General features: G+C 41.0%; 1 protein-coding gene across 2 annotated transcripts in view; it reads left to right on the forward strand.

Annotated features, from left to right (window-relative positions):
- The window catches only part of ADGRF5 (adhesion G protein-coupled receptor F5), a 47,772-nt gene that overhangs the window by 18,360 nt on the left and 12,513 nt on the right, over positions 1 to 16,899 (forward strand). For both annotated transcript variants that reach the window (XM_061990083.1, XM_061990084.1), the window contains exons 6-18: positions 2,024 to 2,194; positions 3,507 to 3,686; positions 5,897 to 6,024; positions 6,457 to 6,515; positions 7,664 to 7,806; positions 8,578 to 8,790; positions 10,039 to 10,272; positions 11,641 to 11,805; positions 11,933 to 12,151; positions 12,887 to 13,105; positions 14,289 to 14,441; positions 15,647 to 15,843; positions 16,284 to 16,463. In XM_061990083.1, the coding sequence (XP_061846067.1) occupies positions 2,024 to 2,194; positions 3,507 to 3,686; positions 5,897 to 6,024; positions 6,457 to 6,515; positions 7,664 to 7,806; positions 8,578 to 8,790; positions 10,039 to 10,272; positions 11,641 to 11,805; positions 11,933 to 12,151; positions 12,887 to 13,105; positions 14,289 to 14,441; positions 15,647 to 15,843; positions 16,284 to 16,463 (2,261 nt within the window). The remainder of the gene's footprint in view (positions 1 to 2,023; positions 2,195 to 3,506; positions 3,687 to 5,896; positions 6,025 to 6,456; positions 6,516 to 7,663; positions 7,807 to 8,577; positions 8,791 to 10,038; positions 10,273 to 11,640; positions 11,806 to 11,932; positions 12,152 to 12,886; positions 13,106 to 14,288; positions 14,442 to 15,646; positions 15,844 to 16,283; positions 16,464 to 16,899) is intronic.

Raw genomic sequence — 16,899 nt, forward strand, 5'->3', positions numbered from 1 at the left:
ACTGCTCACTCACTGTTCCCCAGTGGGATAGGGGACAGAATCAGAAGGGTAAAAGTGAGAAAACTTAAGGATTGACATAAGGACAGTCTAATTGGTAAAGCAAACCAAGGAATTGATTCACCACTTTCCATCAGCAGACAGATGTTGAACCATCTCCAGAAAAGCAGGGCTTTGTCAGATGTAACAGTTACTTGAGAAGGTAAATGCCATAACTCCAAATGTCCTCCCCTTCCTGCTTCCCCCAGCTTTTATTGCTAGGGTTGTGAAGCCCTGGAACAGGCTGCCCAGGGAAGTGATGTAGTCACCATCCTTGGAGGTATTTAAAAAAAGTGTAGGTGTGGCACACAGGGACAGAGTTTAGTGGTGGATGTGGCAGTGCTGGGTTAATATTGGACTCAATGGTCTTAAAGGCCTTTTCCAAGCTAAAGAATTCTATGTTTCTATATAGTGTAGACATCATGCTCCAGGTCATGGTGTATGACATCATATTGGTTAGTTGGGTCCTGGCTGTGTCCCCTTCCAGCTTCTTGCGCACCCCCAGCCCAGTTGCTGGGAAGACAGAGCAGGAAAAGAGAAATGCTGGATGCTATGTAAGCACTGTTCATCAATAACTAAAATGTTGTGCTATCAACACTCTTTTCATTACAAATCCAAAACATAGCCCTATTCAAGCCACAGTGAGGAATTTTAACTTTGCTTCAAGCCAAATCCAGTACAGTAGTAAAAGCACAGACAAAAGAGGTGTAAGCTTCAGTCTGGTCAGAGATTGGCATAGAATCATAGAATATTTTAGGTTGGAAGAGATCTTTAAAGGATATCTAATCCATCCCTCCCTGCAATAAGGAGGGACATCTTCAACTACACCTGTTTGCTCACAGCCTCATTCAAACTGACCTTGAAAATTCCTAAGGTGGTGTCTCTGGGCAACCTGTGCCAGTGTTTCACCACCCTCACCATGAAAATTCTTCCTTATATCTAGTCTAAATCCACCCTCTTTTACTTTAAAACCATTTCCCCTTGTCCTGTCACTGCAGGCCCTGCTGAATAGTCTGTCCTTACCTTTCCTATTAGTCCCATTTAGATACTGCAGGGCTGCTATAGGATCTCCCCAGACCCTTCTCTTTTCCTGGCTGAACAACCTCAACTCTCTCAGCCTGTCCTCATGGCAGAGCTACCCCAGCCCATTGATCATTTCTGTGGCCCTCTTTTGGATCTGCTCTAACAGGTCCATGTCTTTCCTCTTCTGAGGGCCCCAGAGCTGCAGGCAGCACTGCAGAGGTGGAGGCTCACCAGAGAGGAGCAGAGGGACAGAATACCTTCCCTTGACCTGCTGTCATACTGGTTTGGATGCAGCCTGGGATACAGCTGGCTTTCTAGACTGCAAGCATACATTGCTGTCTCATGACCAGCTTTTCATCCAACAGCACCCCTAAGTCCTTCTCAGCAGGGCTGCTCTCCATTCCTTCATCCTCCTGCCTGTATTGGTACTGAGGCTTGCCCTGACCCAAGTGCAGGACCTTGTGCTTGGCCTTGGTAAACCTTGTGAGGTCCATATGGACTCACTTCTGGAGCTTGTTCAGATATCTCTGGATGACATCCGTATTATGATATATATAACTTCTACGTGAGCTGAAATATATAGTGTAGAAAAAAAAAAAACCAAGCATCTTAGCAGGATAAGAGTCACAAGATAATCCTGTATGACTCCAGTTTATGGTTGACAACGCATCCATTTGGGGAGTTAAAAGAAAGAAGGGATGAGACAGCTTTTCTCTGTATGTATTAGGACATTTATATCAGTGTCTTGTTGTCCCGAGACCAAAGAAATCTGGCTTGTGTCAGACAAGCAGCAGGTAAAACATATACAGAATATCTGCTGAGTAGAAAGCAAGATTTCCTAAGCAGATGCCACGCTAAGCTACCATTAAATAGCAACAAAGAGCCCAAATGACAAACTGGAAGTTATCAACATGTGATTTGCCCTCACGCACAGCTTTGCAATCTCACGCTATTTCTCTTTCAGTACTTTTTTTTGACCTTCCCCCTCTGGAATACACTGTTGACATTGAAGTAAGCCTTATGGATTCATCTTTTCTGGAGCCAATCAAAGAGTACTTCAAAAACCTTAATCTTCCAGTTTCAATGAATATTTCAAATGTTGAAATGACGGTTTCAGACATCAATGTTACAACAGGTAGGTTGGTTATTTATTTTTACATTCTGAGTGATGTGGTTTTTTGCTAGTATTTGATATGTCCCAGTTTTACCATCCATCATGCTTAGAGATGAGCAAAACTGAACTGTCTCTGCTGCCTACTGAATGACCCAACAAGACCGAAACTCTGACACAATATGACATGTTTTGTTATCTGCATCCCACCACTCCTCTTTATATAACGTTGGCATTAGGAACAGCCCTGACTGCTTTTCTTTTCCTAAGGAAGGGACAAAGCCAGAGGAAGCCAGAGCCAAAGGAATTTGCTCAGGTTCAACTAACAAGCAGTCTGAGTTACTTTCAAGTTTCAGGAAGCTGCCGACAGTAGTTATCAGACTGTTTACTTCCCTCCACTTGCATTTGGAACGTAAATGGCTGTAAGAGGCCGTACTCTGACCCTGCCAGAGGCAGGCTGCGTGAGATGCTTTTCCTGATGTAACTGACTAAACATACTCTTTCAGGGCAAGATATCAGACAGGCTTTATCACATGAGTTGTGGTTGTGCAACACCATCCAAGTAGCTAATATAGTGGAGGATATGCAAACACACCAAGCATTTACAACAGCAGAGGGGAAGATTTGATACCTTCTAATTGCAGGTCCATAAAGCAGTGAAAGGAAGCGTTCATCAGTCCTCAAAATAACATGCAAATGGATCTTCCAGAGGCTTTCAGGGTCACATGCAATGTGTGAAAATCACTTTGTTAATATCTTACTTTGCCAATGGCACATTATGAGCAGAAAACCTTACGGTGAAGTGTTTGGTTTTATTTATTTTTTTTTAATTACAGAGCCTATATGTCTTTAAAGCACTTTGTGATGATGTCACCTTCTCTCATGCAGCATCTGTCAGGATCAGTCAGAATTACACAGCAGCTCACTAGCCATCAGGACTTAGAATGACTGCTATCTATTCTTAATGTCTTTAAAAGCCTGTATGTTTTCTTCCAGTCCAGGCAACATAGAAATATCCAATCTGGAAACTATCATAGAATGCTGACCAATATGCCAAGTAAATTTTTAGGATCAAACTTTACATCTCCATTCAATTACTTAAAAGTAATTGGTCTGACTTACCCCTGCACCAATCTGGTTCCCATTTCTTCTGAGTCATTTATTATTAGTACAGTAAGATTTGCAAGGTATCAGATCATCATGCTTGCATCATCAAAGTGAACTCACAAGAAAGGCCACATTTAGTTGAGAACATTGGTACAGACACAGCAGGTTAAATATGCAATATGTTATGACCTGTTTACCATTCTCATAGTATTTCTCTGTCTGACACTAGTCTGTCTGCCCAGTGGTGAAAACGAGAGCTGTTGTTCTTGTGAAAATGGATATGCCTGGCCAAGTGCAGCATGCAGTGACTTGATAACCTGCCCTTCTGTCAGCCTAGAACCCAACCTGCCCTGTGGCTACATGAAGAAAATGCCATTCCATGGGCCTTATTGTGAGCCTCAGACAGAAGGTAAGGAGAAAGAGTGCTCAAGTTCTTTGTTGTACAACTCATATACTGGTTAGAAAACTGAACTGTGTTAAAAGTGTAATAAAGCAACATATCAAGATTGAACTGCCTACCACATTGTGTATGAATGTGGAAAGTCTGTAGAGATGCTCTAAAGCTCTTCTCTTTGTGATGTGGATCCATCTTAACCTAAATATTTGGAGATATTTAGTGCCATGCTGGAGAACCAGCTCCTGGAATCACTCACATGCTTCTTTGAGACCTTCAGTTTCCACTAAGCAAAGAACAATTCATCTGATCAGATTTTCAAAGAGCAATTTACAAATGTGACCAAAGTGTGTCATAGTGCTTGAGAGAAGATACAAAAACTCCCAGCCATGTGTCCTTGGTTTTGTTTCATGACTCTTGTGACAAGATGCCCATGGCTTGTTAATGAAACTGCCTGATGTCTGGACACTGAGGCTTGGCAGCACTGGGGTGGAGCACTACCTGTTTTCCCTGCAATCTAAAACAAACCCCCACAAGGATCTGCTTCTGATTTGTGATGGAGAAGCATGCAGAGATACCCAGAGGCAGCCCTAGAGCTGAAAGCATGCCTGTTCTAATCAACTTTAATTAGAGGCAATGCTTTTATCACAGAGCAGCCCCACAACAATAGTGTTATATATTATTTACAGGACTACAGCTAGTATCTCTTCTATGTAGAAATCCACATCTCTTGGAAGTCCACTGGGTACAATGTTTCTCCATCGCATAGTATGGGTATGTCTTTAAATGGACTCGATGTAGAAAATTCCAGTACCTCTCCAAGGATTTTACAGTCTTTCGTGACCATTGATGGATCTTAAAGCAGATACTACTCTCTCAAAGTCACTGAGGATTTTTTCTGTTAGTTTCAGGGAAACACATGTGGAGATTCATCCTGTACAGCTTTCACTATGTGAAAATTAAGTATCTAGTCAGTCACTTGTTATCTACCTAGACTTCTGTAAAGTCTTTGAAACAGTTGCCCACAGCATTTTTGCTGCTAAACTGGAGAGATGTGGGTTTGACAGATGGATGGATAAAGAATTGGTTGGATGGCCACATCTGAAGAGTGAAGTGAATGGATCAACATCCAAGTGGAATTGAGTAATGAGTAATACCCTCAAAGAACAGTACAATTTAATATCTTTCTCAATTACATTGGCTGTCAGATTGAGTGTATCCACAACAAATTTGAGTAAGACAAGCAGCTGAGTGTTGCAATTGATTTGCTAGAGTGAAGAGATGCCATCAGAGGTATCTTGACTGCTTGAGGAGAGAGTCTGTGTGAACCTCATGAAGTTCAATGCCAAACACAAGGTCCTGCACCTGGATTTGATCAATTCCCAGTATTAACACAGGCTGGAGGATGAGGGAATGGAGAGCATTTTTGCTGAAAAGAAGTTGGGGGATACTGATAGATGAAAAATTGGACATAAGCCCACAATGTTTGCTCACAGCCAAAAGGTCAATTATATACTGGGCTGCATCCAAAGCAACATAGCCAGCAGGTCAAGGAAGGGGATTCTCCTGCTCTTTTCAGTTTTCATGATACTCCACCTAAGTATTGCATCCAACTGTAGGGTCCCTGGCACAAGACAGACATGGGCTTGTTGGAGCAGGTCCAGAGGATGGCCACAAAAATGATCAATGGGCTGGATCACCCACTCTGAGGAAAGGCTGAGAGAGTTGAAGTCGTTTAGCCAGGACAAGAGAAGGCTCTGGGGAGACCCCACAGCAGCCCTCCAGTACCTGAAGGGTGCTGACAAGAAAGATGGAGACAGACTATTTAGTAGGTCCTGTAGGGATAGGGCAAGGGGTAAGGACAAGGTTTTGAATTAAAAGAGGGTGGATTCAGACTAGGTATAGAATCATAGAATGGTAGGGTTGGAAGGGACCTTAAGAGATCATCTAGGTATAGGGAAGAACTTTTTCTTAATGAGTTGCCCAGAGAAGTTGTGGATGCCTTACCATTGGAAAATGTTGAAGGTCAGGTTGGATGCCAGTGGCAAGGAGGTTGGAATCAATGATATTTAAAGCTCCCTTCCAACTCAAATCACTATACAATTCTAAGATTAATTTAGAAGAAAAAACTTTTCTTTTTTTAGAAAAATATAAATTTAGAAGAAAAACACTTTATAAGCATTGCTCTTGATTTTTTTAATATATATTTTTGTTTTTCCTCACAGACTCCTGTGATATGGGAGAGCCAATTCTAATGAATATGTCAGTCAGACTTGACACAGACTTTTCTGACGATCTAAGGGATCCTTCCTCGGACTTATACAAAAAATACAAAGCTGACCTCGAAAAAGCGGTAATGAGTTTTGTTTTCTATCTCTGAAGGTGTTTACCCTAAGTGTCTGGGAAACAGGGTGCATGTCTATGGGAAGCTGTGAAGTGGGGAGCAGTGGTTGCTACAAAGTGGGACAAAGCTGAGTTCCGTTGAAAGACAATGACAGTATTTCCATTCATCTTGACATGCTGGGCAGCAGGGAAGCATTTAGGAATCTTTTGCAACAAAAGCATGAAAAAAATCACATTGTTGGTCCCAGCTGAAATCCAGATGAGTGTACATAGAATGAAATCATCGACACAAATTTATCCTGAGGACAATGGGGAGATCACCAGGCCTAAGCTATCAGATATGCTATGTGCCCTTACTCACTTTGGTGCTGAATTGGGTTTCTTATTTTAAGCATGCTAGAGTAATATACAGAGGACTGACATAGTATGTCTTCTTTTACAGTTTAATGCTAGCTACAGATGTTTACCAGGCTTTGTATCAGCAACAGTAACTGGTTTCAGGTAAGTAAACAATTTCATTTTTTCCTGGAAGACACCAATATTTCTGTCCAATTTCAAGGAAGCGCCAGTCAGCAAAGACTACATTCACTCTGGCTAGAACCCATGCCCAGTATATGCATGTGAATAATAGTTGCAAAAGGAAAGCCCACCTATTAACATGGAAATAGGATTGTGGGTAAAATTCACCATTGTGCAAAACTCCTAGAAACATAATCATTCTCCATCTGGATCAAAGCCTTTTGTAGGAATGACTGAATTCCATCCAAAAGAATGGAAATAAACCTAACATCACCTCAAAAGTTATCAAGAAGATTAATTAGACTGCCCTGGTGAGGCCTCATCTGAAGTCCTGTGTCCACATCTGGGCTCCTCGGCTCAACTTCTGGAGAGAGTCCAGCAAAGGGCCACCAAAATGATCAGAGGACTGGAACATCTTTCATACGAGGAAGGGCTGTGGGAACTATGTTTAGTCTAGAAAAGAGAAGACTGAGGGGGAATCTTAATTAACATTTACAAATATCTAAATGGTGGGTGTCAGGAGGCTGGGACATCCCTTTTTTCTATGGTATCTAGCAACAGGACAAGGGGTAATGGGATGAAGCTGGAACACAAAAAGTTCCATGGAAACATAAGAAAAACTATTTCACTGTGAGGGTGAGGGAGCCCTGGCACAGGCTGCCCAGAGGGGTTGTGGAGTCTCCTTCCTTGGAGATCTTCAAGAACTGCCTGAAGATGTTCCTATGTGACCTGATCTAGGTGACCCTGCTTCTGCAGAGGAGTTGGACTAGATGATGTCTAAAGGTCCCTTCCAACCCCTACCATGGGTATAACATTGGATCTGGATAAAAGAGATATTACTTAAGTTCACATATATTTAAGTGTAGATGTGTTTTAGGTTTTCTAAGAGAAATTTACTAGAATTAGACAGTTAATAAAGGAGATGTCGCATAAAGGTGTTTTTACTTTGGGAAGAGCTATAGCACAACCTTCTTGTACACCAGAGCAAATATCAAATCGTAAAATGAGCCTTGACAGGTAAGCCTGTGAAGCCTTCCCAGCCATGAAAGATGGGTCACCACAACACAGAGAGCCACTACTGTGGAAAAATCTTTAATTCTGGTGCTTCTCTTATTCTTGTATCTTTTTAGGCCGGGAAGTGTTTTTGTGAAGTATGAAGTGAAAGCAGGAGCAGCAAGCTTTGATCAGATAGCAAGTGCTAACAAAATTGCACCACAATTTCTAGATGCATCATACCACCTAAACCAAGCTACCTTCTCGACAGAAATAACCAGTAAGTTTAAATGTGTCTCAATATTTTCCTTCAACCTTTACTTTAGTATTTCCAGCCTGAATCATGCAGTTGCCTTATACTGTTTATTACTTGTTAGTGGACTTTCAGAAAACATTTATTTCTCTGTTTCATTTTGTCCTGTGCCACCAAAGCTTAGGACTTACACGAGATGACCATGCATGCAGTACCTCCCACGGAAAACCAAATCTTTCCAGGTACTCCATGAAACCATGATGCAGTCACTCCATGGAGGAGAGTTAAAAACTCTTGAGTTCACCTCCAGAACTGAGACACTTTTTAGCATATAAGGCTGCCAACATTTCCCATTTCTTCAAACAAAATAAAAACTTCTTGCAGTTTGCACGAGAATAGGGACCCCCCTGACTTCCTTTACTATGCTGCTGCTAGACAATGTGTAACAGTTCAGTTGCCTCATCAAGTGCCTCAGAAGTGCTGTACTCTCAGGACACTGAGTGCTGGACTGTCTGTCTCAGAATTTTACTTTTCCTCCAAGTTTATCTACTGAGAAAGTAGTGGTGGTGATAAAATTTCTGTGTGTCTGCATAAAACCTTCTGGAATCTTGGCTGATGAAGACAACAGAGAAGTATGTTGTGGGCAAATTGCATAGTTTGTATCAGAGGTAGTGCTCTGCAACTGATGCTGAGTACATCTTAGGTGTGAAGCAGCTAGGATTCCCAGGGAATTAAAGGCACCATATAGATGTGAATTGAAATAACAATAATGCAAAATGTTGCTCTTTGTCTTCCCAGATCAGACAAACTTCATTGTGAGTCCTGCAGACATTTTTGAAGGGGATACAGTAAGACTGATTTGTGAGATAAATTCAACATCTGAGAATGTGACCTGGTATCACTTTGATCAGATTATCTCAAACAACATTCAATATATGATGGAAACACATATTTCAAAGAGAACCTCAAGGTCAATTCTTAGAATTTTCAACATCACAACGAAGGATTCTGGTATGATTTTCTATCGTTAAAACAGCAGTTGTCAATTTCTAGTGTGTCTGCTTCTATAAAAACCAAAAAGGAACGGAGCAACTGCAATTTCTCATAGTAAATGTGAAATGTCCCTCAAAATTTTCTGGGGTTTTTTATTTCTTTTTCTTTATTGAATTGCATACTGTCTGGCATTGCCAGAAAGATGTGGACTGACTGGAGTGGTTATACAGGCCTTGGTATTCTCAGTGTCAGGCTTCACTGCCATATCACAGGAGACAAAGGTGACTACACAGCTGTGAGGCCTTCGCACCCTTATGGTGTGGTAACTTGAGGCTGTGGTGGAATTTCTTCTTGATGGCCCTTGCACTGTTTGGAAAAATAACCTAACTAATCAGAGCTCAGTTATAGTTTTTCAGGTATTCATGTTTAGGGCTTTTTAAAAACCAGAAAGAGGTAAATGTGTGGCATTTTCTGGGAGAAGTTATCAGGGAAATTATCATGTATTATCAGAGTTTTGACTCAAGCTCCAACTTGGTCTTTCTCTTTGGATTGTTAATTTTACATTCAACTTCAGAAAGAGTAGCTGTGACAAGGAGTTTGGGCACACATATGAGAGGTAGGAGTCATGAGTTCAAACTAAGCCTTAGTGTCTCCACAGCTGTGGAAGTGGCCTATACTTGGCTATCCCAGTGGGGAAGGTTAACCTACATACCTAAAGTTTGGAGCTCTGATTGCCAGTTTCAAAAGGAAGTCTGGCTGCATACAGGGGACAAGTGCCCAAGAAAGTGGCTGGTAAATACTCTACTTTCTTTGGCAATACCTTCTGAGCAGTGTATGTGCCTATACTCAGGGTGTCAGCTCTTGTGGAATCCACGCTTGGCACTCACCTCTCACCCGTTCTGTGCAGGAACCTTCTGCACAGTCTATCTACATCCTTGCCATGACATACTGCTACAACATGGACTATGGACAACATACAGATCCCAAACCCACCAACCCAGACAGATTTTAAGTATTTCAGTCCCAGAGAGCTAGTCTCTTTTTAAATACCCATCATCATTGAAGCTGCCTAACCTGGACACATGGGCACCAGGAGTCTGCAGAGAGTGTACTGCAGGTGACCTGAGGGTATGTTTTGATTATCAAATAGCAAAGCCACTGCAGAGCAAGGAGTTGTAAAAAGTAGGTGGGGAACAAACTCCCAACTCCAAATGTAGAGGAAAACCAGCAAAACGTGTTTGTAATGCTGTTTCCTGTGCTTTACAGGTTCCTATGGGTGCACTTTCAAAAGCAGCAATCAGTTTCACACACTGATATACAAGGCCTCAAAAACAATAACAGTCTCTCTGCTACATGTCACTCCAAACTTAAATTACATTGATGTTGCATGCAACAGTCCTGAAATGCAGACAAATGGTCCTCTGCTGTCCTGTTGTATTGACAGACATCTACCATCACTTACTGGTGACTGGAAAGTAAATGGAGCAATCAGTATTACAGGTAAGTTGAAGAAAAGATTGTCTTTCACCTGCTAGTTTTGTTCATTCTTCAAAGATCTCCTCCTTATTGACTATCCAAAAGGCCAAGTTCTAGAATAAATACAGGGCATGCTCCAAAGGCCTATGTGTGGCATGGAGAAGAATGATGGATGGACTGCATGATGCAAACTCCGATACGTATGTATTGTTCAGGTCCCAGTGGGATTCTGGGTATCTCCATGCAGTGTGCAGACACTGATGTTTAAAACTGTGTCATCCTTGATGGAAAAAACTTCCTGGACCAGCATCATACTGACTGTCTTTTACCAAAAAGCTTATTTCTGCATTGTCTAGTTTTGAGAGCAAGAATCGGTCTCCAACTGCTGTCTCCAGAGTGACCCCTGGGGGACGAAAAGCTTCTGTGTTTCACATAGTGAGATTTGGCCATCGGGAGAGGCAGGTGCTGCATTTTGAAAGAGCAGCGGCATAGCTAAATACTGAGTGCACAGTTTCCCTCTCCACCTGTAACTATAATACATCATGTGCCAGTGGAGCCAGTGGCATCCCATAAGGCTTTACTTATGAATATAAAAAGTTAATAAAGCACCAAATGTGTTACAAAAAAGTTACACTCTAGCTCATAAATGTCTATGCGCCATAGTCATAAGCAGACTGTGGCCCTGTTAGTATTTTATGGGTGTGGATTAACTGTTTATTGTTAACCATTTGTTATAAATTTATCAGGAAGTAAGACAGCAAAATGAGTGAAAACCTTCAAAGCTCATGTGCACAGTCATTTCTGCAAAGAACAGGTGCTGGTGTGCAGCAGTGCTTGTAGGGAGAGAAGTGATCCTGTATTGAGATGATTTGCCATTGTTTCATTGTGGCCAGGCTTTCCACCAGAGCTCTGCTCTCTTGCACTCTCACCCATAGATGGGACAGCTTTAGTGAGGTTTTTCCCTTATAGATAAAGCAACGCTTTTCAGATTTAGAGTTGAATGGCTGACAGTTACCTCCAGATGCTTATTTCAAAATGAGATTACATTAAAATATGCAGCATTTATTCCTGTTTTATTTAATCACAGGTGAAATTGGGTCAAACCAGAATACTTGTCTTACCCTGAGTTATCCAAGTTGCTGCTCTCAGACTAGTTTTTAGGTGCCTGGCACTGTGTTGAGATTGGTCATCAGGCTTTCGGAAAGCTACTGTGAGTGTTGCCATAAGAACAGATGTGACTGAGATTCAGCAACAAGTTAAAAGTGTCTTGCTGTCAAATGTTACATACATACACAGAAAGTTGTCCTCAGCTAGAGTGATGGTTTGCGATTGCCAGAACTCAGGTATCTTTAGACATCCATAGCCCTTCAAGGTATGCTTATTTCTTTCTAGGAGTCTCCAGTTTCAGTGAAAACTGCACTGAATACAAGCTCAACATCAATGAGTCATTGTGCCCACCTGAGAAGTCAGGTACAGTGACGACGTACACATGTGAGCTGCAGACTGGACATGGTGCTAGGCAGAGCCAAAACATCAGAGTGACTTACTTCCGGGCAGGTAAGAATCAGATGTAACAGATCATCAGCTCTTTAACGTGTAGGTAGCCTTTGTGGCACATGTCATTTGCAAGCAAATAATTACAAGCAACTCTCAATAATATGACATTTATCTTGTGTTGCCTTAGCTCATGTAACAATATCTTCAAGCATAAACTCATCAATTTCCATGGGATATGCATTCAATCTAACATGTGAAAGTGATGTGAACAATTACGAGAGTATAACTTGGAAAATCCAATCTGGAAATAATGCAAAAACTGTAAACTGTGATATGTGCATCAGGAACAGCAAATTTCCAGCCAAATCCGTGCTCACAGTGAAGGCTGCCACAGAGGATTGGAGTGGTGAGTGAATCTGGTTTGTGTTAGAATCATAGAATGATAAGGTTTGAAGGGATCTTTAGAAGTCATCTAGTCCAACCCCCTTGCAGAAGCAGGTCCACCTAGATCAGGTTGCATAGGAATGTGTCCAAGTGGGTCTTGAAGATCTCCAAGGAAGGAGACTCCATACCCTCCCTGGGCAGCCTGTGCCAGGGCTCACTCACCTGAACAGGAATTAGTTTTTTCTTATGTTTCAATGGAACTTTTTGTGTTCCAGCTTCATCCCATTACCCCTTGTCCTGTTGCTAGATACCATACAAAAAAGGGATGCCCAAACCTCCTGACACACACCCTTTAGATATTTGTAAATATTAATGAGATCCCCCCTCAGTCTCCTCTTCTCCAGACTAAACAGCCCCAGTTCCCGCAGTCTTTCCTCATATCAAAGATGTTCCAATCCCCTGATCATTTTGGTGGCCCTGCCTTGGACTCTCTCCAGAAGGTCTCTGTTAGTTACAAAGATAATGAAATCTCCATGCCAGATCATTTACAGTATCCGTAGCTGTGCCAATCACTGTGAAGCCTTGCCACAGTAAATAAATAATTTTTTAAAAATAGTTAAAAGCATGACTGCTGGAGAGCAGCAAGACATGATGCTGCCAACAACACTGTACTTGATCAGAAATAGAGCTTGTGTCCAGCAGAAGTTGAGAAGCACTTCTGTTGACTGAGACATGGTTTTTGTGTCATTCCTTTCAGGCACCTACATCTGCACATTCTCCCAGAAGTACTCAGAGAGTTCTGCCAACATGACAATCAAGGTTATTCCCTTGCCTCTGAAGCAGAACATCCTGTTAGACCCCATTGAGACATCTATACAGTGCAAAGTGCAACAACCCCTTGAGTGCTGCATAAGAGCTAACGCCATTGAAGATTACACTGTTACATTTGTGGTTAAACAGAATGAATTTCAAGTTGGTAAGAAACAATAAACTGTCGGAATCACTCATTGCACTGTGTTTCACAACCCAGTCCCTCCTTTTTGTTTAATTTTTAATTAGGTCTCTGTAGCCAATTTGTACAACCCACAAGTACTCCTGAGAGTGGGAAAAAAAAGGGTAATGGACTTTTTTTTGGTGACTGCTGTGCTTGGGGAGCATGGCTGAGACTAACAGAAGAGCAATCGAAGTCCCTGCTCTAGTGGTAAATATGTAAGAGCTAAACTCAATGTTTGATTTACCCTGCCAGGCAGTTAGAGGTGATCATCCTCAACATTTTTCAGATTAGAAATTGCATAATTCCATTTATTTGTTTTTATCTTCCACTCTGCCAGTTTTTTGCATTAAGTATCAAGGAAAAGTTACTTAAGAAGATGATCTGCTAGCTAATGACAGATGTATAATAACACATTAAGAATGCAATTCAAGTAACTATTATTTTGTTCAAGTACACAGATAACATATCTTTAACAGCACAGAAGCATAAGCTTCTATGTCTTCAAGTTTAGTGTAATTTAGTGGCTTCCCTGGTGTGTTTTTATACACTAAAGGTTTTCAAGTTTTACAAACCAATTAATTGCAAAGAAAGTAAAGAAGAGCCATTTAAACTAACTCAGAAAACATGCAGGAGAGCAAAAACAACTGGCTGAAGTATAAAGCAGGCAGAGACTGAGGAAACCTTCAGCTGCTAAAAAAAATGCCAAGATCTTGTTGGAAGGGATTGCAGTCAGGCACTCACAGGCACAGGCACAGTAAAAAGCAATGGGAGTGTGGTACAGATCCTGGGTTTAAAAAAAAGAACCATGTAAGGACAGTAAAAAAGTGTCCTAGCTGAAATGAATGCCTGTACTAGAAGCAGAAGCAGGAAGAATATTTTCCAAAATGGTTTCTAAAGCAAATTTTGATTCCTGTACAGTAGAAGAGGGTTTGAGTAGAATTTGCTCATACACCAGTAATTGAAAAAGTAATGACCATGCAACACCTGCCAGAAGATTTATTAAGTGGCAAGAGGCAGAGATCAGCATACAGAGAGGAATTTTTTCCACAATGGAAGTTTTTTTTCTCTAGAACCCAGAGAAAAGAAAGTTTTGCAGAAGCTCTGTGATGTCTGCTACCTGATTAACCACAAATCCATCTTTACCTGTCTTAATCCTTCCTTACAGGGAAAAGGAAAAAAGGAAACTTGTTTTGCTACATGTACAATTACACAGAAACAGAATGTAGCAAAGAGAAAAAGCTGACTGCATATTGCAAGTTTATTAACCACATTGGACAGAAAGTCAACAGTGACAGTATAAGACTGCACCTAATACCTGGTAAGAAAGAAGTTACTAGTTAAAGCTGTTAAATTGTAAATCTCATTATCTTTGTTAGATCAGAAGACACAAATTTATCACTGGTGACACCTAATGGGAACTGGGGTTTTTTTAGCCAAGAATTTTTTCTCCTTTTTTGATGGCAAAACTTGAAACACGGAGGAAAATATATATGTTGCTGTAATATAAAAAATAAACAGATGGGATGTTTTATCTTTACTGTATTTGACAGTGGCCCCAGTATGTTCCCAAGCAGTTATGGTTCAGTCATCTTTTGTTCCTGCCTCCCTCTGGTGCAGCCTGCATCACCAAGCTTTGTCTCCTGTGTTGAAATAAGGTCGTGCAGCTCCCAGTTTGCACCAACAGTTTAGCATTGTACCAACAATTTAGCATAAAAGATTGTCACCTAGCTCAGGAGGTCAGCCTATGGGAGAGAAAATCCACTTGAAACATAAGAACGGCAACTGCTATGAGGTGCTGCAGAGACCCGGGCAGATCCAGGTGTCAGTCAGCTCTGCAGGGAATCATGAGTAATTCAAATTCAACATTGCTAGACCCAGTTCTGACATTTAGTTCTGATCAGTTGGGATATTTCAGCTTCTTACTCTAAATTGAAAACAAAGAAATGTTGGCTATCCCCATAATGCAGAAATTTTGTTTTTTCCATGGAAGTGATGACTACTGTTGAATCACAATATCTGGCCAGATTTCACTCTCTTAGGCGATAAATGTGCAGACTGTTTATTTACTTTAATCGGTAGATACATACTGATATGACTAACCCAATCAAAGCTAGTTAGCAAGACTCACTATTCATCAAAAAGACCTTGAGGCCTCACTATCAAGGTCACAATGCATTTACTATAAGTGCTACAGCAACACTGAGTCCCTTAGCAGAGTAAACTTTATGTGGATTACTGTTCACATATTGGTCAATATAAGCTCACTCCACTCCCATCTAACTCTGTCTAACAAACTAAATACTAAAACTTTGGTTAGTAGTTTGTTGATTTGATTCACTACTCAAAACCAAGTTGGTTTGTTCCATTTCCTTTTCAATATTGTGATTAAAAGAAAAAAAAAAAAGAAATCCTAACTAATTTAAAGACCTCTGCACTTCAGGAGGTCACAGATTTGGTGGGGGTAAATTATTAATCTCTTTGCTTCTTATTTTTCAACCTCTATGTCTTTTTCTCAACCTGTAGCTACAGAAGTTTCCTGCTCAGACAGCTTTGGCGTTGGAAGAGAAGGGGGCACGTTAATAAAGCCATGCCGTCAGTTAAATAATACAGATGATTTTACCCGAGGCAATACAATTTACAAGTGCTACAACAAATCATGGAAGGTTAAAAGGAATGACTGCCTGTCTGTACCAATAAACAACCTACTGACTAGTGCCGAGGTAATGTTCTAGAGGTTGAGGGGGTGGACAGTGGATGTGGGTCATGTAGGAGACAGCAAAAAAGTTTGTTAGGCTTTTTTGTGCTTAGCATAATCTATAATGTATATGGAACACTAAAAAAAGAGAAAATATTTAATTAAAACTATGTTTTAAAAGACATAAAGAATAATTGGTTACATCTACACAAGTCAGTGAAAGAGACCAGGTCTCCGTCTCTGTCCCTGACGGCATGTGGAACTGCATGGCTAACATCCATACACATGAACACTCCCCCAGACAAGGTGACTATATTCATAGCATCCAGGTGATCTGGAGTGTTCCCTCAGCCATGGTCAGGTGTTGCCTTGGCTAGTGGCAGTTGACATAAGCTCAAAGCATGAAGGAGGATCAAGCTCCAGGCAAACTGCACGCTTGTGACGTACTGTTATCTTCTGTTCCAGTCCTTGGTCAACAGTCCTGAGGCAAAAGCAAACCTACCTAACTACCTTGCAGAGCTTAAGGAAAAGACAGGAAAGGAGCAAAACACAATAAACAGTTCTCCTGCAAACTTAGGTGCAATTGTTACCATCCTGGATATGATCTCCTCTATCCCAGCAGATGCAGAGGAGCTCACTATTCAAGTAAGTTTTAATTTTAAGGTTTACTTATACTTATCAAGCTCTTTCGCCCCTTTGTCACAAGGGATGATATTCTCTCTGAAGAAGTTTCCCAGTTAGTTAGGGTCAGGAACAGGAAAGTATTAAGGGAAAAAGATGAAATGGCAGTGAAAATGAAATTACAGCAAAGATATAGAGTTTATGAAAAGTCAAAATGATGAAGACAAGGAGCCTATGCATGAAAGAGAGACTACTGTGTGCTTAGCAGCTAGAAATGTTCTAGGGACCTATAAATGTCTCTAGCAATCTAAGATAGAGGAAACAGCATGCAGAGGGTTAACAACTAAAGCTTTCACATGGATTGAGCAAAACAAAACAAAAAAATCTTGGCTCTTTTCAAATGGGAATTTTTGGATCATGCAGAAGTTACCATCAGAAACAGCAATGATTTGTATGGGAT

Source organism: Colius striatus, chromosome 2 (assembly GCF_028858725.1).
Source record: "Colius striatus isolate bColStr4 chromosome 2, bColStr4.1.hap1, whole genome shotgun sequence".
Classification (NCBI taxonomy): Eukaryota; Metazoa; Chordata; class Aves; order Coliiformes; family Coliidae; genus Colius; species Colius striatus.